Genomic DNA, 23,347 nt, shown 5'->3' with positions numbered 1-23,347 from the left:
GAAACGAGGCCCCCGGGAGCCCCACAAGAGCCCGGGAGAAACGAGGCCCCCGGGAGCCCCACAAGAGCCCGGGAGAAACGAGGCCCCCGGGAGCCCCACAAGAGCCCGGGAGAAACGAGGCCCCTGGGAGCCCCACAAGAGCCTGGGAGAAACGAGGCCCCCCGGGAGCCCCACAAGAGCCCGGGAGAAACGAGGCCCCCGGGAGCCCCACAAGAGCCCGGGAGAAACGAGGCCCCAGGGAACCCCACAAGAGCCCGGGATAAACGAGGCCCCCGGGAACCCCACAAGAGCCCGGGAGAAACGAGGCCCCTGGGAACCCCACAAGAGCCCGGGAGAGAGGAGGCCCCACAAGAGCCCGGGAGAAACGAGGCCCCTGGGGCCCCACAAGAGCCTGGGAGAGGAGACCCCACAAGAGCCTGGGAGAGGAGGCCCCCCAGGAACCCGGGAGAGAGGCCTCCGGAAGCCCCACAAAAGCCCGGGAGAGAGGCCTCCGGGAGCCCCACAAGAGCCCGGGAGAAACGAGGCCCCCGGGAACCCCACAAGAGCCCGGGAGAGAGGAGGCCCACGGGAGCCCCACAAGGGCCCGGGAGAGAGGAGGCCCACGGGAGCCCCACAAGGGCCCGGGAGAGAGGAGCCCCACAAGGGCCCGGGAGAGAGGAGGCCCACGGGAGCCCCACAAGGGCCCGGGAGAGAGGAGGCCCACGGGAGCCCCACAAGGGCCCGGGAGGGACAGAGGAGGCCCCCGGAAGCCCCACAAGGGCCCGGGAGGGACAGAGGAGGCCCCCGGAAGCCCCACAAGGGCCAGGGAGAGAGGAGGCCCCCCCGGGAGCCCCACAAGGGCCCAGGAGAGAGGAGGCCCCCGGGAGCCCCACAAGTGCCCGGGAGAGAGGAGGCCCCCGGGAGCCCCACAAGAGGCGGGTAAAGAGGAGGAGCCCCACAAGAGCCCGGGAGAGAGGGAGGAGGCCCTCGGGAGTCCCACAAGGTCCCGGGAGGGAGAGAGAAGGCCCCCTGGGAGCCCCACAAGGGCCCGGGAGGGAGAGAGGAGGCCCCCCGGGAGCCCCACAAGGGCCCAGGAGAGAGGAGGCCCCCCGGGAGCCCCACAAGAACCCGGGAGAGAGGGAGGAGGGCCCGGGAGGGAGAGAGGAGGCCCCCCGGGAGCCCCACAAGGGCCCGGGAGGGAGAGAGGAGGCCCCCGGGAGCCCCACAAGGGCCCGGGAGGGAGAGAGTAGGCCCCCGGGAGCCCCACAAGGGCCCGGGAGGGAGAGAGGAGGCCCCCGGGAGCCCCACAAGGGCCCGGGAGGGAGAGAGTAGGCCCCCGGGAGCCCCACAAGGGCCCGGGAGGGAGAGAGTAGGCCCCCGGGAGCCCCACAAGGGCCCGGGAGGGAGAGAGGAGGCCCCCGGGAGCCCCACAAGGGCCCGGGAGGGAGAGAGGAGGCCCCCGGGAGCCACACAAGGGCCCAGGCGGGAGAGAGGAGGCCCCCGGGAGCCCCACAAGAACCCGGGAGAGAGGGAGGAGGACCCGGGAGGGAGAGAGGAGGCCCCCGGGAGCCCCACAAGGGCCCGGGAGGGAGAGAGGAGGCCCCCGGGAGCCACACAAGGGCCCGGGAGGGAGAGAGGAGGCCCCCGGGAGCCACACAAGGGCCCAGGCGGGAGAGAGGAAGCCCCCGGGAGCCCCACAAGAACCCGGGAGAGAGGGAGGAGGACCCGGGAGGGAGAGAGGAGGCCCCCGGGAGCCCCACAAGGGCCCGGGAGGGAGAGAGGAGGCCCCCGGGAGCCCCACAAGGGCCCGGGAGGGAGAGAGGAGGCCCCCCGGGAGCCCCACAAGGGCCCGGGAGGGAGAGAGGAGGCCCCCGGGAGCCCCACAAGGGCCCGGGAGGGAGAGAGGAGGCCCCCGGGAGCCCCACAAGGGCCCGGGAGAGAGGAGGCCCCCGGGAGCCCCACAAGGGCCCGGGAGGGAGAGAGGAGGCCCCCGGGAGCCACACAAGGGCCCAGGCGGGAGAGAGGAGGCCCCCGGGAGCCCCACAAGGGCCCAGGGAGAGAGGAGGCCCCCGGGAGCCCCACAAGGGACCGGGAGAGGATGGGCCCTACAAGGGCCCAGGAGGAGGCCCCCAGCAGCCCCACAAGGGCCCGGGAGAGAGGAGGCCCCCAGCAGCCCCACAAGGGCCCGGGAGAGAGGAGGCCCCCAGCAGCCCCACAAGGGCCCGGGAGAGAGGAGGCCCCCAGCAGCCCAACAAGGGCCCGGGAGAGAGGAGGCCCCCAGCAGCCCCACAAGGGCCCGGGATAGAGGAGGCCCCCAGCAGCCCCACAAGGGCCCGGGAGAGAGGAGGCCCCCAGCAGCCCCACAAGGGCTCAAGACTAGAGTTGAGAGACTTTGGTCGGATCGGGTTTCATGAAACAAAATTTGTTCCAGATGAAACTCGTCCGACTAGGGCAAAAAAAAGTCGAAGTTTCGTCCGCTCAATGCCGACTTTTATTTCCCATTGACTTGCATTGGGGTCAAGTTTCGGACGAAACGCCGACTTTTTTGCCCTAGTCTGACGAGTTTCATCTGAAACAAATTTTGTTTCATGAAACCCGGTCCGACCAAAGTCGCTCAACTCTACTCAGGACCATAAATGCTTGGTAAAGAAGTTGTCCGATTTACAGAACCAAATACAGATTTACCCAGGCACTTTTTTCCTGTCCAAAATCCCACGCAGGTCGACAACATAAGTTGAGAAATCATAGGGAAAGAGGCATCAGTATATAAATCGTTCTGTCTACACAAAGCTGTATGATGTCGGCCATTGTAAATGGATCTTTAGTTTTACATACTCTGAGGAACTAGGAGATCACAGCTGTTAAGTGCTTATAACCCCTGCAGCCAATCACTGGCTACTACAGTAGTCACGTCAGGAAATCCTATCGCATCGGTGGTGGAATCACAGGGGATTTTTAGCAATTTTCTCTAGCCAACTCTGAAACAAAAAAATGAATTGAGAAAATCCTGAATGCGTAGGTGCAAGATGAGGCCCCATAATGGAGATGGATGAGGGAAACGGCTTCTGTCAGACATTTAAGGCAAATCCCCATAACTGAAAACCTATGATCCATCCACTGTGGCTTACAAAGTATATTGTATGTGTTCGGGTGTGTGCACGCGCTGCGGATTCTGCCTCGGATCCGCAGCGGTTTTGGTACTGCGGATCCGCAGCAGTTTTTGCTGCGGTATACAATACCTTTATATTCTATGGAAATCCAAAACCGCAGTGCACACAGTGCAGATTTTTCCAAGTGGATTTGCTGCGGTTTCAAAACCGCAGAATGTCACTTCTTTGTGCGGAATCCGCAGAGGTGTCAAACTGCAGGCTAATCCGCAGATAAACCGCAGGTCTTTTGACCTGCGGATTTTGCAAAATCCGCCTGGATAAATCCGCAGCGGGTGCACACCCTTACAGTAGGTGGGAAAGTATCAGCTACCCCGAGTATAATACAAAGCAGCACATACAGAACATGTCACACCATGGCCGGAATATCAGCCCAAGAGCCTGTGACCTGGGTGACACAGATATTACCTATCCACCATTACTCACGCCTCACCCCTGTCCTTCCAGCAGAGGACGCCATACTAAATACAGGCTCATTGGAGTGTAACTAGCACAGCGCTTCTTTAGGATGCTCGCACCTTACAAGTCTGAACAACGCCATTCATCTACTATACACAATGTCAGACTGCATTAACAAGAAGACGACTTTACCCAGGAAGTGTAAAAACCTGATAAACTACCTATCACTGGAAGGGAAATTCCAATTGTAAAGAGGATTACAGTTAAGCCAATGATGGGGTCGGGGGATGGGGCTGACTAAAGACGATGGGGTCTGTAGGAAAAAACATGCAGGTTGGGACTGTTTCACTGTGTGTGGAGTCAAATCATGTCAGAAACGTGGCATACTGTATTCCCTTTATGGGACAAAAACGTCATCAAAAAGCAAAATTTAGTGACGAGTCTAGCAGCCAGGTCAGTAGAGCCTTGTGAACCTCCCTTCCATCTGTCGGCATCCACAGCTGTTCTTCGATTAGTTCGCCTGGCACGACACTGTGTGCCTGTCACACCGCAATGATAATGTGCCAGGAGACAATCAAAAAGAGTAGGGAATGCCGAGAGGCAGGAGGTGCGTCACTGGGTCCTGCATAACACTGTACACTGCTAGCAAAAACAAACAACTTTGTAATTGTTTTTTTATTAAAAATCCTCCTTATTCCCAAGAACAGATGGATGTTTAGTTCTACAGTTTCCGTCCACTACTGCAGTCTATCAGTGGTGTAGAGCTTACCCCCTTCAGTAACCCCACAAGTCACCCCACTTTGGATAATACATCTCTTGAGGAATTCGTCTAGGGGTGTAGTGAGCATTTTTAGCCCTCAAGTGCGTCACAGAATTGGAATGGAAAATTAGCAAAATTTCACTAAAATGTTATTTTGGCCTCAAGTTTTCAATTCTCAAAAGGGATAATCGATCTGATTTGTGTTCTTTCTGGACACAATGATACCAAATATGTGTACTTTATTTGTTTAACTTATTTTTACATAAATGTATGTATTGATGATGTAATACTCTGCAATGCTTTGGCATCGCGAGGCATCAAATTAGCTTATCGCACACATGTGGGAGGCTAGTCCTTAGCAGGAGCTTACAGGCCACCGTATCTGTGTGACCCCCCCCCCCGCCCCCCTCTTTTGGCCCCGATTCACCATGGAGACCATCGGCACAACGTGAATCATGTTGGGCTGATCAGTGCAGAGAGCTCCCACCCTCTGCGATCGCTGTCATCAGAGGGTCTCATGCCCGCGATTGGTGCCATCATCACAGATTGTGGGCGTTGCTGCAGAGCGACAGCTCTTAAAGAGAGGACACCCGCATTAGATTATGCCATCGGTCTGATTGAGCCCGCGCAATCATCACCCTGTACATGTACAGCTGTTTGCGGGAACGCATCACCTGCAGCGCTGTATATGCATGATGGATGTTGTGAAGGGGTTAAGATCGTGGGACTAAATAATGGGACAGTTATTGAATTTCCAGCAACCTTTCCTTGCACCCCTAGATGTAAGAAAGTATCTACTATGGCCACGAGCTTGATAATCCGTACACAACCTGAGCGCGGTAGAATCTTTAAAAAAAAAAAAAAAAAAAAAAAAAATGCTGTTTATGTCATTCACACTTCAGGAGATTTACATACAAAAAGAATTCTGCAAACATTCCGAACAGAAGGTGCCAAATTTACAGATGAGGCCGGACACCATATTTGTAAGAAATCTCCCACTAAATCAGCTCAGAAGAACCACTTATAGTCATGGAGACGTACAATTTGTGCCACGCTCTCACACACTAAACTTATTGAGGAGCATTTACGAATGACCTCCGGACACAATTGTGGGGTGAAAAGGTTGCCATACTTTTACCCCATCTCGACTGCCCTCACAGCTTGAAAAATTCTCCAGAAACTAGAGGGAAAACACACATCAGAATTTGCAAATACGTAAGTATTCGGCACAGTGCACACTGCATTTGCAGCCACAGTATAACCAACAGTGCTCAGAGTCAATGCCATGGCATCCATCCAGCATAGGGATCCACCTCAAAAAAATAAAAGCATGCCACATTTTTCCATACAGTTGGCTGGCGATAGTTTACTGCAGCACATTCGGCTAACTCTGCCAATCCAACATAGATGCAAATCAATAAAAGCAGTAAGGGGCAAACCTTTTGTTTGCCAAAGTTCATATAAAAACCAAAATATTAAATGAAACAGACATCCAAAAAACCTGCAGCCATTACCTTTGCTGGACTTTGTAGGCTTGTTCTTGTTTGACTTCAATGCTCCCTTGGATTTGTCCTCTCTTTCTTTAATCAGTTTTTGTACTTCATCCAGAGACATTTTGTGGAGGACCACCACAGGTTTAGCTCCTTTATTAAGATCTTCCACAAAACCCACTTTATCACGACGCTGTTCCCCCTTCTGTTCCGCTCGCTTAGGCTCCTGGGTGATGTTGCCATCCTTATCCCTCTTGAGTTTTGGAATGACAAAGTTTTTCAGTGTGCCCTGACTGCCACCCAATAAGTAACTTGGGAAGGCAGCTTTGTTGTCCCCATGCGCCTTACTCCCCTCCACCTTTTTCCCCTCAACCTTATTCCCCTCCACCTTAGATTTATTCCCATCGGTCCTTTTGTCATCTTTACCAGTTGGTGATCTTAAAACAGGCTTATCCATCTTTGATTTACTTGGGTCTGGTTTACTGTCAGGTTTAATCCGTGGGCTTCCTGGTCTTAATCTTTGCTCCCCAGAAGAAAGCCTTTCTCGGGACTCAGAATCGACCCGCTGCTTTCGCTCAGGATTATCCTTTTTGGGAGCATCTGACTTATTCCCATGTTTAGTATCCTGTTCATTCTTGTTGAAGGACCGGAGAGACTCAGGCCTCCTGGTCTTGGATGGATCTGCCTTCTGTCGTTCGGATTCTCTCTTGTCTTCAGGTTTCCGTTTTGGATTCTCGGGATTGCGTCTTGAAGAGTCATGACCCGGTCGCCCATCTACTCTTTGCTTCGTCGTATCAGAGCGACTTTCAGGCTTGACCCTGGGAGACTCGGATTTTGCATCCGTTTTATGTTTGGATGAATCCGGTTTCTTATCAGATGAGAGTCTGATTGAGTCTCGCCTATTATCTGGTTTGTTTTTTGGTGTCTCTGGACGCCCTTCGCTTCTCTGTCTAGTTACAACAGAACGTTCCTCGCTTTTCTGCTTCTGTGTTTCGGTTCTGCCATCGCTTTTTTGTTTAGGAGTTTCAGGTTTACTGTCGTTTTTATGCTTAGGCGTTTCTGGCCGCCCGTCACCTTTTTGCTTCGGATTATCAGTGCGTCCGTCAGTCCGCTGTTTGGGATTATCAGGCTTCACATCTCCTTTCTGTTTTGGCTGCTCAGACTTGCCATCAGCCTTTTGTTTAGCTTGTTCTTGCTTACAGTCGCCCTTCTGTTTTGGGGTCTCTGGCCTTACCTCAAGTTTTTGTTTCGGAGTGTCTGGTTTACCTTCACCACGCTGCTTTGGAGTACCGGGCTGCTGTCTTTGCTCCTGTTTATTATCCTCTTTACTAGGGTCATTTTCACTGCCATTTGCATTGACTCCCGGATCCTGGATGTCACACGGCTTGGAGTCATTTGCCTCAGTCTTTACATCCTCCACCAAGTCTCCAGTCTTACTCTCAGTCTTGTTGACCGGGTAACACTGCTCCCTTAGTTCAGGTTTTGTCTCGCTTTTGCTGTCTCCACAAACCACAGGTTCTTCGACGCTCTCAGGGGGCTCAGCTTTAATATCACACTGTTTGCCTTCCTTCAACGACTCTTCTTGCGTAGGCTCAGCTGGTTGTTTAGCTGGGGTGTTCACCGTGGATTTATCAGGACACTCGGTTTCTGACTCTGACCTCTTTCTCGGAGTCCCTGGATGGTTTTCAGATATATTTCTAAGAACTCCTGTTTGATCTTCGGGAGGTGCAGAAACAAATCCGTCATTACAATGTTTTGCTTCTTCTGTTTTCCTTGCTAAGTCCAAGTCCTGAGTTGCAGTTGCCTGAGAGTCCCCTCTGCCAGCGTGCAGAAGATCAATGCTAACCATTAAAGCCGGCCGTGACCCATTTCCTGTAGCACTTGTCTCTTGGGAAGCTGGTCTGTTTCCTCCAGTAGCACCTCCAGCTTCTAGTGGATAGGAATCTTGCTTCCTTTTTTTCAAAGGTTTATCTATAAATTGGGGAGAAAAAAAAAAAAAGTCAGAACCTTCATTCATGGACAGAGTTATGGTTTTAAGTAACATTTTATGCAGAATCCTCATTTCCGATGAAGACAAACATTCCCTCCAGTATGAGCATTTTGTTCCCAAATGTATTGAGAAAAGGTCAGCACAAGAAGATGAAATGAGGGAACTCCAAAACGCATGTAAAAATCATCATTTATAGAAAATCAGTTTTGAAACCAAAATAAAAAAAATACTTTACAACTCTGAAAATCTGACAGTTTTCCAAAGACCAGAAAAGGAACGCACCAATGTCACAATTCATCGCATTAACCCCTTTAACTACTTTTTTTTTTTTTACATCCTTTTCGTTACCTTTTTCATTTTTCCACTGACCTAGCCTCATCAGGGGTTTTTTTCTTGTGCGGGTTTTAGATTTGAATGGCAGCCTTTATTTTAGCATTCAATGTAGCAAAACAGGAAAAATATTACAAGTGTGGTGAAATTGCACAAAAACCACAAGTGTGCAATTTTTTTTTTTTTTTTTTTTTTTAAATTATGTGAATAATTTTTGGATGTTAGAAAAAAATAATTTGCTAGCTTTACCACTTTCCCAGACCCATAACGTTTATATTTTTTATGTCAATGCAGTCGTGTGAGGTCTTTGTTTTGTGAGTTGCAAGCTCACTTTTTTATAGGTAGAGAATACGATTTGATCGCTGCTTAATGCACTTTTTTCCCTGTGGTGTTGTGGCTACCAGGAAAAATAAAGCAATTCTGATATTTTGATTTTTTTTCTTACTTATTACAGGAACTTGAACCTTCCATCGTTCTCTTATACAATAATACAAAATACTGCAGTAAGGAATGACAAAACCCCCCAACCAACAGACTAGGCCATATAGGGGGACCAAGATGGTGGAGATGAGGGCCTGCAACAGGCCCCGGCTACCATGATGGTCAGTTTCCTGGGATTATGTGGCTAGGAGATGGTGGATTTTGGTAACCATGCACATCTGCAGTGACGTAATTTTAAATGCCGCTGTCATCAAATTTCTCCTGGTAATCTGGACACATGACGTAATAATGGACGCAGAGAGCATCACTTTACTTTACAAACCCTTATATCAGATCTTTTAGTAAGTGTTCATTACAGTGTGTACATTTATTGTCAGTATAGAGATTATCAAAATTCATGTGGATGTGGCTGCGAGTTCAACAAGGATTTTGAATACTTAAACAGTAAAGCGGTACATGTCACTTATTGCGCATTTAAAAATTGCCACTATGTCTTTAAAGTGGCTGGCCAATTCTTTGTTAAAAGGGTTGTCCACTATTTTTTTCTTCTTACTATGGGACTAAAAACAAAACAAGCAGGTAGTTGCTAACTACCTTCGTGTTCTGTCTGGCGCTGATCTCTTCCGGCACTGAGCATCATAGATGATCCTGCAGCTCCAGCAGATTCCGCGGAGGTCATGTCGTTGACAGTGCAGTGGCCTCCCTTTCGCTGTGCTCTGTTGACGGGGCATGACTGCCGCCATCATGCTGAACTGTGGAGAGTCGGCTATCAATTAGCATGATGTCGGCTGTGACGACCCGTCAACAGAGCAGAGAGGAAAAGAAGCCGCTCTGTTGATGTGGAGCAGGTGAATCGTCAACAAGAGTGGTTGGTGACTGCTCTGAGACGGCGCTTTTTAGAACAGGCAGATAGCAACTAACTGCCTTTTTATTTTTTAAGCCCAAAGCAAAAAAGAAAAAAGGTCATAGGCAAGCTCTTTAGTAGCTCAGCAGCGTATTGGGGCTGTATCTCTGATGGCACGGCCGTATCTGCTGGTGGTCACAAAAATGCAATATAAATGCTCAGATAGAACTAACACTCAACTAAGAAACTACTAGAGTTCTTTATTCCGGCTTGGATATAACCCCCAGCTCATCAGAAAATTACACATTTCCATGTTACCTTTATCCTGAACTTCTTTTGAAAAGCGCTCCCTCTCAATGGCAGATTCCCGTTCTATCCTCTCGATTTCTGCTAGAGCATCCAGTTCAACTTCATCATATGGCGTTATGTTTCCTGTTTGTTGGTTTTGTGACTGAGCCACGGGAGGTTGAGACGGTTTTGCAGTTGCAGACGTGTTGGGCTGTAGGACGGGCACTTGCTGTACTTGCAGGAACTCATTCTGCTCTTGGAAACAAGTAGCAGCGTTCAGGGGGCGATTTACGTCCTGTGGAGTCACTGGCGTTTTTGATGTGTGCCCAGGATACTGCACATTGAAAGAGGAGTCGCCCTCCGAGACGTTACTGTTCTCCATGCTGGAGAGAATGTCTCCAGACTGGTCCATTTCTGAGGATCTTACACGTGACAGTCTTAATGTGAGCTTTGTAGAGTCCTTGGAGGGAGAACTAATGATGTCATACATTGCTGACTTTTCACTCGGCTCCTTCTCATCTTTGCTCGTTTTTAACTTTTTCTGTCTTTTCAGCTTTCGGTCAGGCGAGTCCAGCAAAATATCTGGAGGTGCGTCTCTAGGAGATGTGTATGGTGGTGGTTGGGATTGAAGAATTAATGATCTTGACCCTAAAAGGGTACACAAAAATAAATGATCACCGCTGAAAGAATACATGGATTGATGAAATGACTACAAAAAGGTGCACATAATAACAGTATAAAATTAATGTATGCATAAATACCAGCAGACTGCAGCAATGACAGCGACCGGTCTGTGCTGCTACTACAGGCAGAATCTGCAATGTAAGCTATTTACTGCAGCGGTTAAAAGGTTTTTCTATTTCCAATAAAAAGTGTCCCCAGGTGTAGTTTGTGCTTTACTAATCTTCTTTGGGTCAAACGATGTGACCAATGCTGCTCCTGGTGTCTGTTATAGAGTGTAGTGCGGCTGTAACCTTCCCCAGGTACTACATGGTCTACTGCTGCTTGAGATGTCTGTACTACCTGAGTGAAGTTGGCACCCCATGTTCTCAAAAGATGAATAAAAATACACCATTTGTTTGTGCTGCGTTTGTGCTGGTTTGTGCCGCAAAAATGAACGTTTGCGCCGCTTTGGTTCCAGAGATATTGCGCGTTATATTTTTATGAAGCTCCGCCCACTTTCCACCCCATGTTCTTAAATTTTAAAAATGAATACACCATTTGTTTGTGCTGCGTTTGTGCTGGTTTGTGCCGCAAAAATGAACGTTTGCACCGCTTTGGTTTCCGAGATATTGTGCGCTCAATTTGCTGAAACTCCACCCACTTTCCACCCCATGTTCTTAAATTTTAAAAATGAATACACCATTCGTTTGTGCTGCGTTTGTGCTGGTTTGTGCCGCAAAAATGAACGTTTGCGCCGCTTTGGTTCCAGAGATATTGCGCGTTATATTTTTACGAAGCTCCGCCCACTTTCCACCCCATGTTCTTAAATTTTAAAAATGAATACACCATTTGTTTGTGCTGCGTTTGTGCTGGTTTGTGCCGCAAAAATGAACGTTTGCACCGCTTTGGTTTCCGAGATATTGTGCGCTCAATTTGCTGAAACTCCACCCACTTTCCACCCCATGTTCTTAAATTTTAAAAATGAATACACCATTCGTTTGTGCTGCGTTTGTGCTGGTTTGTGCCGCAAAAATGAACGTTTGCGCCGCTTTGGTTCCAGAGATATTGCGCGTTATATTTTTATGAAGCTCCGCCCACTTTCCACCCCATGTTCTTAAATTTTAAAAATGAATACACCATTTGTTTGTGCTGCGTTTGTGCTGGTTTGTGCCGCAAAAATGAACGTTTGCACCGCTTTGGTTTCCGAGATATTGTGCGCTCAATTTGCTGAAACTCCACCCACTTTCCACCCCATGTTCTTAAATTTTAAAAATGAATACACCATTCGTTTGTGCTGCGTTTGTGCTGGTTTGTGCCGCAAAAATGAACGTTTGCGCCGCTTTGGTTCCAGAGATATTGTGCGCTATATTTTTATGAAGCTCCGCCCACTTTCCACCCCATGTTCTTAAATTTTAAAAATGAATACACCATTTGTTTGTGCTGCGTTTGTGCTGGTTTGTGCCGCAAAAATGAACGTTTGCACCGCTTTGGTTTCCGAGATATTGTGCGCTCAATTTGCTGAAACTCCACCCACTTTCCACCCCATGTTCTTAAATTTTAAAAATGAATACACCATTCGTTTGTGCTGCGTTTGTGCTGGTTTGTGCCGCAAAAATGAACGTTTGCGCCGCTTTGGTTCCAGAGATATTGCGCGTTATATTTTTACGAAGCTCCGCCCACTTTCCACCCCATGTTCTTAAATTTTAAAAATGAATACACCATTTGTTTGTGCTGCGTTTGTGCTGGTTTGTGCCGCAAAAATGAACGTTTGCACCGCTTTGGTTTCCGAGATATTGTTTGCTTCTGCAGTTTCTTCTACGGACCAGGTAAGAACATCTGTGGACTGCTGGTGCCCTATTTACATTCTGCCACTACCAGCTGTAACCCTAGGGCCCCCACCCTAGTCAGGTTGGAGACAGGAGTGAGACTAGGGAGATGGTGGTCGGGTGGATCGCCCTTGCGGGTGTGAAGTCTGACGGTCTAGTTAGGGTTGCAGCGTAGGGAATCTAGATCGGCGGGGGCACCAGTGGTCCGCACCTGGTCTCAACGTTTTTAAATTATTGTATATATTTTCTGTTGTGGTTTCTCAGCCAGAGGTGTGTCTGACTTTTCAGCTGCAGTCTTATTGGTTATTTTTGTCACGTGAGTGTTGGCTGTCCTCTCCCTGCTGACGTCACCTTGCAGGGAGGGTTTTAGGACCCAGTGGCTCCCATAGTTCCATCTGGGCCTGCTGAGGGGTTTTGTTTCTTTTTTTTATATTACCCAGCAGGCCTAACACATTGTTTAGCCAAATTACGTTGCACTATAAAAAGAATTCCAGGGAAAAAAAAAGAGATTGTGATTACTTTTGACGTTGGCCAGTTTATGTAAAGTGACTGTCATCTTCTATGAATATCTTTGCATAAATATGCAATGACCGTAGACATCACCACTTTGTGTGTGATGGCTTTGGATTGCAGTGTGAATATGGCTGGGTTAACATTACATTTGGGCATACTGGGCATACGCTCCATTCATTTCTATGATCTGGCTGGGGTCCGCAAGTGACCCTAGTTGGCTCATTTTTGCTCCATATGTGGTTTTCTTGCTGGACTCAAAACCGTGGTAGACCATGATTTTGTGTCTGGCTCAAAACAAAAGTATTGTTATTTTAATATAGCTGTCCAACTAAACAGGACCTTCAGAGCTTAATAAATCTTTGCAAATCAAACACAGATAAAAATGGAATTACCAATAACAGATGAAACTTTGTAGACAGCAGAACTGTTTAAAGAACCATGAAACGGTTTAATCATAATGGGAAATCCACATTAACAAAATGTTAACAGAATAAAAAAATATTGGTAAGGCATATTTTAGGTTATTTTAAACATACACTTTAAGCACCAAAACAACCTTAGAGGAAAGCATTACTAACACTTTGTTTGGTGCCAGGATACTTTTAAACTTTCCACAACAATCTTGGAGCCTGTGACTTGCCACGGGACTCATGATGAGACAGATTCTCCACATATTCACTCCTCCTTTGTAAATATTACAACATGGGGTTGTATCTTGGTCTTTGCAGAGGCTGTTGTAATAAAGTCACACAGGTCATCATATTTCTCCCAGCCATTAAATTTTCTTCTACAATAGGCAACATAATGACCAAGAGACATATTGCCAGTTCCTGGAATGAAGGCAACAACCCCTCGTAGCACAAATGAATGACTGTCCAGATGTATGTTCACAGGTATTTCGGACAGTGTATACTGTGTTTCTGCACTTATTTCAATACAAAGTACTTGTCCAGTGGTGCAGCTGTGCGTGACCGAACCACTGCAAAGGAATTTCAATGAAGATGCATCCTGAATTTTCAAGCCATCTGGACACTCTTGAGGTGACTTTAATGGCTTTAGACATTTTGAAACATTTAGGTGTAGCCCATCTTCCAATGCTAGCTGAAGTTTACTAAGTCCATTAGTTTCTAAAATATGTATATTGATTGGCAGAAGAGGGATTGCTCTTGAATTAGCTATATTTCTATTGCAGTACACAGAAGAACACTGTGTTTTAATTATTACACTTGGTACCTGTCTCATTGTCATTGAGATTATGTGTGCAACATTACACTCAGCATTGACCTGCCTCACACCTGACTTCAGCTGAACATATTCAAATATTCCAGACAGTATTTTAGCCCTCATTGCATAAACTTCCTTTCCAACTCCCTTTGTCACAATTGTCTGCACCAACTCAAAAATTTCAACGGTGTTTTCTTTGATGACATAATTGCAAAATAATCCACTGTCCCAGAATGCACAACAAAGACACTGGCAAAATGAATCAAATGCACAGGTATTAATGATACTTATAAGCTTTTTGTTTACTTGTATTGGTTTTTTAGCTAGATGGTTACCATTTTTCAAAATGCTCACCTTTTTTTTTCGGTTAAATTTTGTGTCCATGTGCAGCAACTCGGAACATGGGGTTAGGTAGGACAATCTCTTTTTTGGAGGAATACTGAGACCTTTCCAATTTTCAACAGGCTGCTCCTGCAAGCTACTTTCATCACCCAATTTTATGTGAACTTGTGAATCCTCCTCACAGTTGCTGTTTTTTTGCCCATTCTCTTGGCTCATATTTTCACTGCTTTCGGTTTTCTTTATGGGAGCTGAGGAAAGTCTCATTTTGCCTTCCATAAATTCAAGGTGACGAATTACAAATCGGTCGGTTCTAATAGGGAGACATTCATGTTTAAAGAGTCCATTTTTTATGTTCTTAAATTCAGCCTCAACATTTGCAGAACTTGCTGTCATGTTCACACTTTTAAAGTGTGGAACAATTATGGCTGTCCAAAGTGGAAGGTAACATGCCATTCTTAAAAGATTTGGAACAAGTTCTGGAAGGAAATGTAAATTGTCTCGGTCACCATTATTTGCTGCAAGCATCTTACTCCTTTCACAAATTTCTGATGCCCATATTTTCAGGTCTGTTTGGCATGGTTGAATTGGCTCATCCTCTTGTTCTTTCATCTCTGCTCCATAGTCATCTTCAGTGACAGTGGGTAAAACACGTCCCTCTGCAATCCGTCTCTTCAGTTGAACTTTGCTAGTCTCTGATAAAACTGGTGTGCCTCTGTCATCATTCCCTTCTGATTCACTAAAAGCAACAACTGAAATTGAATGAATGAGTTCTCTCGCATCATCAAGTGATGTAGACTGTAGAAGTTGTGCCATTGCTCTGAGATAGAATTCCCTTACTCTGTTTCCAGCTTGCCTCAGACATTCCCATCGGCTAATAAGCTTGATACAGTGCGCAACATCAATTCTAATAAAGCATGGTGGTAGTTTTGATGCAACATTCCTGGTCAACACTCCAAAACACTGATTTATATATGTCTTCAAGTCGGGGTAAGGAGTGAAAGCCTTAACTAGAGCTCCAAGCAAAGCGAGGGAGAAATCACAAACTGCTTCCTTTGGAACAGTAGCACCTGCTTGTTTCCATTCAGTCAGCCATTGTGCTATAGAATTAACAGTATGGCTCTCAGAAAGCATCTGCACTACTGGGATATGATCTCCACTCGAACACAAAACCCCTTGGTACAAAAAGATGTGTGCAGAAATGCCAACAGGTCTTTTTAGTTTTCTCACTACTGAACCTGTTGCATCAAAACTTACATAGGAACCCAAGTTCTTTGACTTTATTTGGTAGACTTGCATCTGAGACTGGGTCCAGTAATGGCAAAAAAATTTATCTAGACCAATGTTGTGTATGCTTCCAGTCTGAGGAACACTGTATTTCAGGAGATGTAATGAAAGAATTGGGTCCTTGTGCATTAACTCTTTCGCCAATCTCTTGCTTGGCTTTTCTTAACGTTGCTAGATTTGGTAGATGGCTAGGCTCAGGGTCACCAACATCCATAACTTTATAAGCCTCAGCTGCTCGCCATACATGTGCTTGTTTTCGTCCTTCCCAGAGTTCTTTTGACAACCTTTTTCTTAAATCTCCTGATAATTTACGTTTTGATTTTCCTGTGTGGAGACTGTCATCAATATTGCAGATCATACACTTAAGCACTACTGGCTTAGCAATCTCTGGTATTTCTTCAACTTTTATGGATAGTTGTGCATCACACTCTGTGCAGCACCCTGTTATATCTATGTAGTTAGATACAACATTTGGATAAACCTTTGCCCTCCTGAATTTAAGTGTGCACGATGACTTGATATTTTTCCAGATCTCCTCATTCAATATGTGAGTCCATGTACCAGGTTTTAAGATTGTGTATTCTCTTTTATCAGCATACATAGATTTGTCATTGTAAATTACTTTTTCAGGCCAAATTTTGATCCAGCTCTGAAAAGAAAGACTGAACTCAAACTGAATGTCATAGCACTGAACTGATGAATGACTCTCTGTTCCTTCTGAGCTCTCACTGTTGGAAGGTTGTTTTGGGATATTTGTAACATCTTTGTACAGACCAAGGGCTTCCCATACATTGTGCCGATTTGTCTTTACAAACGTGTAAAGGTTTTTTGGTGACATTTTGTTATTTAATTTTTGACACAAGTCTACCCATACTTTTTCTGAGGGGAATGCTATTGCCTGTCCTGTAATAATTTTTTCATGTGAAGAACAGATGACATTTATAATGTCATCATAGTCACAGGCTGGCTTCCTGGGCATCTGATCAAAACAAAAAATGTTTTTATTAGTTTTACATGCAGTGTATTATATGGAAAATAATTGATTACATAATTTTTAATAGTTAAGATACAGTGGTCCCTCAACATACAATGGTAATTAGTTCCAGGTGAATCATCGTATGTTAAAACCATACTGGAGCAGCAGGTGATGCTGCATTCAACAGAGTCCTTCATATGTTGAAATGATCGTATGTTGGGGCCATTGTATGTGTTGAGGGATCACTGTACTGAGATTAAATAATCCTATTCTTAGCATGCTCACTTCTCTCTACTTTTACAGATGAAAAGTGTATTGTGTATCTCTGCCTCTCCCATAGTAATAAATGGTGGGGGCGTGCCTGCCACAGCAAAGCCCTGTGGTTGGCAGTCACTCTGCACAGGGCGGTGATTGCTCCATGCAGGGGAGCACTGAGGGCCACTGCAGGAGATTGCAGAGGGTCCCAGTGGTCAGTACCAACCCCCCCCCCCGGGGGGGGTGGGATAGGGGATAAGTTTTGCAGCAGAGTACTCTTTTAATGGGTTAAAGCATTACTGTAATTACAAACAACTTGATGTGTTGGAGAACTACAACCCCCAGCATACCCGGACAGCCTTTGACTGTCCGGTCATGCTGGGAGTTGTAGTTTTGCAACACCTGCAGGCACCCTGCTTGGGAAACACTGTTGTAGACAGATAAAAGTACAACTCCATGATTGAACTAAAGTTTCTTTGCTCAGGTAATAGCTTTGCAGAAATCTACCAAGACAGCTTAGCACATTTTCAGTTCAGATAAGTAAGTACACTTGATTTACCCTGGGAGTCTCTCAGCTAGTAGTCAAATTGTTAGGCCTTTCCCCAAGTTACAGTGTGTGGGGGAGGGGCATCACAAGCAGGAAATCGAAATGAAGTATGGGGTCTAGTAAGGAACAATTTATACATTTTTTTATTATAAAATTGCTATGGCTAGCCGGTGTTTTTCATTTCTTTTTATCTCCCTTTATCCATATATCAGTTACAGTGATTTGAGGCACAAACTCAGTGCGAGATACAGCACAAACGAATGATGTATTTATTTATTTTTAAAATTTGAGAACATGGGGTGGAAAGTGGGTGGAGTTACAGCAAATTGAGCGCACAATATCTCGTAAACCAAAGCGGCACAAACGTTAATAAACCAAAGCGGCACAAACGTTTTTTTTTTGCAGCGCAAACCAGCACAAACGCAGCACAAACGAATGGTGTATTCATTTTTAAAATTTAAGAACATGGGGTGGAAAGTGGGTGGAGTTTCAGCAAATTGAGCGCACAATATCTCGGAAACCAAAGCGGTGCAAACGTTCATTTTTGCGGCACAAACCAGCACAAACGCAGCACAAACAAATGGTGTATTCATTTTTAAAATTTAAGAACATGGGGTGGAAAGTGGGCGGAGCTTCATAAAAATATAACGCGCAATATCTCTGGAACCAAAGCGGCGCAAACGTTCATTTTTGCGGCACAAACCAGCACAAACACAGCACAAACGCAGCACAAACGAATGGTGTATTCATTTTTAAAATTTAAGAACATGGGGTGGAAAGTGGGTGGAGTTTCAGCAAATTGAGCGCACAATATCTCGGAAACCAAAGCGGTGCAAACGTTCATTTTTGCGGCACAAACCAGCACAAACGCAGCACAAATGGTGTATTCATTTTTAAAATTTAAGAACATGGGGTGGAAAGTGGGCGGAGCTTCATAAAAATATAACGCGCAATATCTCTGGAACCAAAGCGGCGCAAACGTTCATTTTTGCGGCACAAACCAGCACAAACAAATGGTGTATTCATTTTTAAAATTTAAGAACATGGGGTGGAAAGTGGGTGGAGTTTCAGCAAATTGAGCGCACAATATCTCGGAAACCAAAGCGGTGCAAACGTTCATTTTTGCGGCACAAACCAGCACAAACGCAGCACAAACAAATGGTGTATTCATTTTTAAAATTTAAGAACATGGGGTGGAAAGTGGGCGGAGCTTCATAAAAATATAACGCGCAATATCTCTGGAACCAAAGCGGCGCAAACGTTCATTTTTGCGGCACAAACGCAGCACAAACAAATGGTGTATTTTTATTCATCTTTTGAGAACATGGGGTGCCAACTTCACACAAGTGTCTGTACTGCTGTTGTAACATGCAGCGCTGCAGTCCATCACTGAACTTTTACAACTTTAATTGCAGAGTTATTGAGCCTTTTACTCACTGAGCTCAGTGATTGGCTGCAGCATTGTTGCCATGATGTCATCGCTGCACCAGGCAAATAAAGCAAAATTTTTTTTTTTTATTATTTTTTTTCAAAAAACCTGCACCTGGGGACAACTTTTTTTGAAAAACAAAAACCCCACTAAACAGCTAGCATTGTAGATTATGCTTTTTAACCGTAGCACAGAGCGACTGTGGTCCTAACAGTAATAACCAGCAAGAAAAGGAATGTACTTGACAATTCCTGGAAAATACAGTAGTCACCAATCCCTCAAAAACATTTTTCCGTGTTAACATATCCAATTACGATGGTGGATGCCTTTGGAGGGAAACAGATTGTCGGCGATAGTAGAGGATACACAATGGTACATGTCTGAAGATTTGGACTATAGTAGTTAATCAGTTAGTACATTTTATCAGCTTGTTTTTTAATACATGGTATATGTAATGTAATTTTTTACCCCACTACGTACATTGCACATTAAATAAGAAGAAATTTACCTTTGGGTGTCCCTTCGCTTCCGGCAGGAGAGCACACCGACTGTGGAGATCGCAGAGGAAATGAGGCCGCGTTCCTGATCGAGGAATCGCTATCCTGTGAACAGAACACAAAGGTTCATCCAAGGAATCAATACAAGGAATGATAGTCTGCAGGAATTTACAATAGATGATGTGGATAGGGTTATAATACCATCCACATGTAGCGGGAACAAAAAAACAACCTGCAGAATTTAAACATCAGCGCATGGTTGTGTTTTGCATGTAACCCGCTGCCGAACTGAATGGGGAATATCTTTAGACTTGCGTCAGAAATTTTCTTTAATGTGTAGACTTTTTAGTAAGTATAGATAAATCTGGAAACACAAACCTAGCTACAGATTTAATGCTTGCTCCTGGTAGCGCCCTACTTCAAATATTAAAAGTTGTGTTCATCACCATAGCATACCATTGGAAATCCAATTTTTTACATAGTTCTAATGACATAATTAAACTGATCAATCAACATAGATCACATGAGCTACAATTCGCTCTTCATAATGATCACTTCAACAAATTCTTCAAGAAATGGTCTGTATGGGACCATGTCTTCCCTCCCCTGTTAGTATGAGTTTGGTAGGATTTTTATTTAACAAAGTGGTCCCTCAACTTGATTTGTGACATACCGTTTATTGTACTTTATCCATTACTTCGATCGCTATGTTTGCGCTTGCACTTGATTTTGTATGATCTAACGTCTGTTGCGTCAATTAATGACTCGATGTTATTGTCTTGTTTTGTTTTGAAAAAGAATAAAACTTTAGAAAAGTAAAAGTTGTGTTCATACCTCACTGCCCAGTCTATGTACCATCTGGAGATAGTCCTCACTAGTGCTGTGTCGCGAATTATCAGCGTGGTGGTTTGCAGAGTTTCCTCCCAACTGACCGGAAACTTTGTTTTCATGTAGGTTCCTCAGGCCACCAGCCACAATTGGACTAGAAACAGAAGCTGTCAAAGAGGAGAGGAAAAGATTGGAGGCATGTGAATAATGGCAAGGAACTGCAGGGTTACTACTCATAATGTGCCATGTTCTCAGTTACCTTGTTGCATTTGTTGATGTTGTGTGTAACTTCCGGGGTGAGGGTATGGCATATATCCTGCAGGACTTTGGGGAGCATAAGGACTAGGAACAGGACTGTTTTGCTGGCCAATAAATCGATTTGATGAACTGGTCTGAGGTGGCACAAATCGACTGAAATGGAAGCATAAAATGTTAACTTTCTCTTTAGATTACCTTTTAATTGTAAATTATTAAGCAAAGCTTGTACACTAACAGCTAATCTTGCTAAAAGCATCTAAGCAGTGTTCACAAACTTAACTAAACATTTACCCATTATCATAAATTCTGCTCCATATATTAAGTCTGCAGTCCCCGAGAAACACAGTGAACGTCTGTGGAGCGACCAACTATTCACTAGAGACACAGATCTCTGCGAATAATGCACTTGGGAATGGACACCATACATAGAAACGCTGGGCTGAGCCTTACCTGGAAGGGCTATGAGAGATAGTGGTTGCTTGATAATTGGAAGATGCTGGGCTGCCATGCATGGAGTTCTGGGGAAGTTTATACTGAGGCATCATCATCCCTAAGGAGGAAACACAGAGGAGCCATGAATATTACATAACGAATGAAATCGTTATCCGATAGCTGCTACTACGCATGCGCCAGCGGCGCCATCTTCACGGAGAAAAACAATATATGAGTTTCACCTTTTGTATTGAAGAAATGAAGTAAATTAACTTTTTGATGATATTCTAATTTTATGAGATGCACCTGTAAATCCTTCTAAGCTCTATGTAGAAACAGGAGGTAAATTTTCCCTGTATCTTTATGAGTCTTAAGTCACTGCAAAATCAACGAGGGAAGGAGCAGCCGAAAAAAAAAACAATTATGGCATTACGATTTTTTTTTTCCATCTTTACAGTGTTTACCAATAAGGCTAATTAATTTTACATTTTGATAGAATGGACTTTAATGGATGCAGTGATAACACGTGTAATTTAATTTTAAGGGGGGAAAAAAGGGGTCGATTCAATTTTTAAAAAAATACTTTTTCACATACTTAGAAACATTTTCTATTTTTTTTTTTTTTTTCATTTTTACTGTATGTGTTATTCCCCTATGTGTTCTTGAACCCACGATCAGCTGAATGCTTGTACTAACCTATAACATAGAATTGCTATATATAGCATAAGTCACAGTCTCATCTGAAGCCCATGGTCTTTTCATAGGAGTACTGTCATGATGGACAATTGGGGCTTCTTCAGCAGACCCCCGGCTGTCAAGGCAACCTATCAGCACCCCACCATCATGTCACAGGAAAGGGGGTGAGAAAGTGTGGAGGGAACAAAGGTGCACGCCCCCTCAGATTGACAGCGGCATTTAACATTAACTGCAACAGTCAGAGCTCAGATTCACCCGCAAATAGAGGCAGATGATGGCTGAGCTTGCATCGGCAATACCAAACTTATCCAGGTTTTTTATTATTATTTTGGTGGTTTAAAATAAAAAAAAAAAACAAAAAAAAAAACTCTTTGTGGGGGAAATTTTTTTTTTTTCAATTGTGTTGGGATGTCCCGAATCCCATTTTTTGGTCAATGGAGCTACATGAGGGATTATTTTTCATGGCGCCAAACTACGTTTTATCGACACCATTTTGGGAATCATAGGACATTTTGATAGCTTCTTACAACATTTTTTGCAGTAACCAAAAAACCTTGCATGTTAAATTTTTTATCTGTTTCCAGTGTTCACAGATGGAGCAAATTATTTTTATATTTTGATAGATCGGAGCTTTATATGTATGTAGCAATACCACGTATATTTTACATTTTTTGTTATCTTTGTTTTTAGTGGGGGGAAAAGAGGGGAGATTTGAACTGCTTTATTTTTACATATTTTTTAAAACTTTTTTTTTCCAACTATTTATTAGTCCCCTTAGGGGACTTGAATCTATAATTGTCTAATCGCTTGTGCTATAAACAGCAGTATTACTGCAGGTAGTAAAAATCCTGTTTCTCCTTTGAAGCCCAACCACCGGCTGTTATCGAATCACAGGGACGCCGATGGGCGAATAGAATGATGCACCCCTAAGTCAGCATGCTGTTAATGCTCCGCAAGAGGCTGTTAGAGGCAGGTCCTGGCTGTGTGCATCTGCCATTATCTCTCGGGTATGGGTGGCCTTACCCTGTGAGCTTGCCCAATACACCCGTATTTGTGGGGCGGATGTCGGTAAGGGGTTTATGGTGTATACAAAACATGGCTTAGAATTCCAGACAGTTTATAGGATTTTTAACACTAGGTTCAACTGTAGCAAACTCTCTAATGTCAGAAGTATTGGTCAGAAAAGATTTTCTGACTTTGGATGTAATCAAGAAAAATTCCATTCATTCAAAACAAGCAGAAATTGAGACTAGAATAGAAATGAAACAAAGTATACGAGAACGTTGTGACTTTTATGCGAGTAAAACAAGAATGCACCTCTAACCCCTTGACCACCAAAATGTCTTTTTACTGCCTTCACATATCAGACAATAGCAACCCCGACTGGTGAAAATGCAACAGTGTCCACTGTTCACTATAGCCGACAACTTTGGCACCAACTGTGGCTTTTTAAACCCTTAGATGCTGCTGTCAATAAGGACTACGGCATCTAAATGGTTTACAAAGTGTGGAGGTGCCCTCTTTAACCCTATTGGAACCCTAAGGTCATGATCGTGTGGTTCCTGATGTTTGCCATGGCAATTCATGGCAAAATTACGACTTTAGAGACTGCCGGCTATAGCGGTCTGTTCAAAAGTAAGAAACACTTATGTGGCAAAAATATCATTTTTCATTCCCGTCAAGCCACTTTGCATTAATTCCTGAAAAGCACCTGAATGGTTAATAAACCACCTGAATGCGGTTTTTGAATATACTGAAGGGTGCTATTCTTTAAATGGTCTCACTTTTGGGGATTTTACGACATATAGGTCCCCGCAGGTTCACTTCAAAGCTGAATAGATCTCTAAAAAAGTTTTGTAAATTTCCTTGAAAAAATAAAAAATTGCTCC

At 44.9% G+C, this 23,347-nt stretch overlaps 1 protein-coding gene across 3 annotated transcripts in view; it reads right to left on the bottom strand.

The window, feature by feature from the left end:
• Nucleotides 1-23,347, bottom strand: part of NIPBL (NIPBL cohesin loading factor) — a 171,401-nt gene that overhangs the window by 55,759 nt on the left and 92,295 nt on the right. For all 3 annotated transcript variants that reach the window (XM_073543950.1, XM_073543949.1, XM_073543948.1), the window contains exons 5-10: nucleotides 20,781-20,880; nucleotides 20,332-20,483; nucleotides 20,079-20,239; nucleotides 19,256-19,349; nucleotides 9,719-10,336; nucleotides 5,820-7,766 (exon numbers count right to left, since the gene is read on the bottom strand). In XM_073543950.1, coding sequence (XP_073400051.1) covers nucleotides 5,820-7,766; nucleotides 9,719-10,336; nucleotides 19,256-19,349; nucleotides 20,079-20,239; nucleotides 20,332-20,483; nucleotides 20,781-20,880 — 3,072 coding nt within the window. The remainder of the gene's footprint in view (nucleotides 1-5,819; nucleotides 7,767-9,718; nucleotides 10,337-19,255; nucleotides 19,350-20,078; nucleotides 20,240-20,331; nucleotides 20,484-20,780; nucleotides 20,881-23,347) is intronic.

Source organism: Dendrobates tinctorius, unplaced genomic scaffold (assembly GCF_039654945.1).
Source record: "Dendrobates tinctorius isolate UK_male_01 unplaced genomic scaffold, ASM3965494v1 ptg000135l, whole genome shotgun sequence".
NCBI classification, from domain to species: Eukaryota; Metazoa; Chordata; class Amphibia; order Anura; family Dendrobatidae; genus Dendrobates; species Dendrobates tinctorius.
This window is presented reverse-complemented; position numbering and strand designations above follow the sequence as displayed.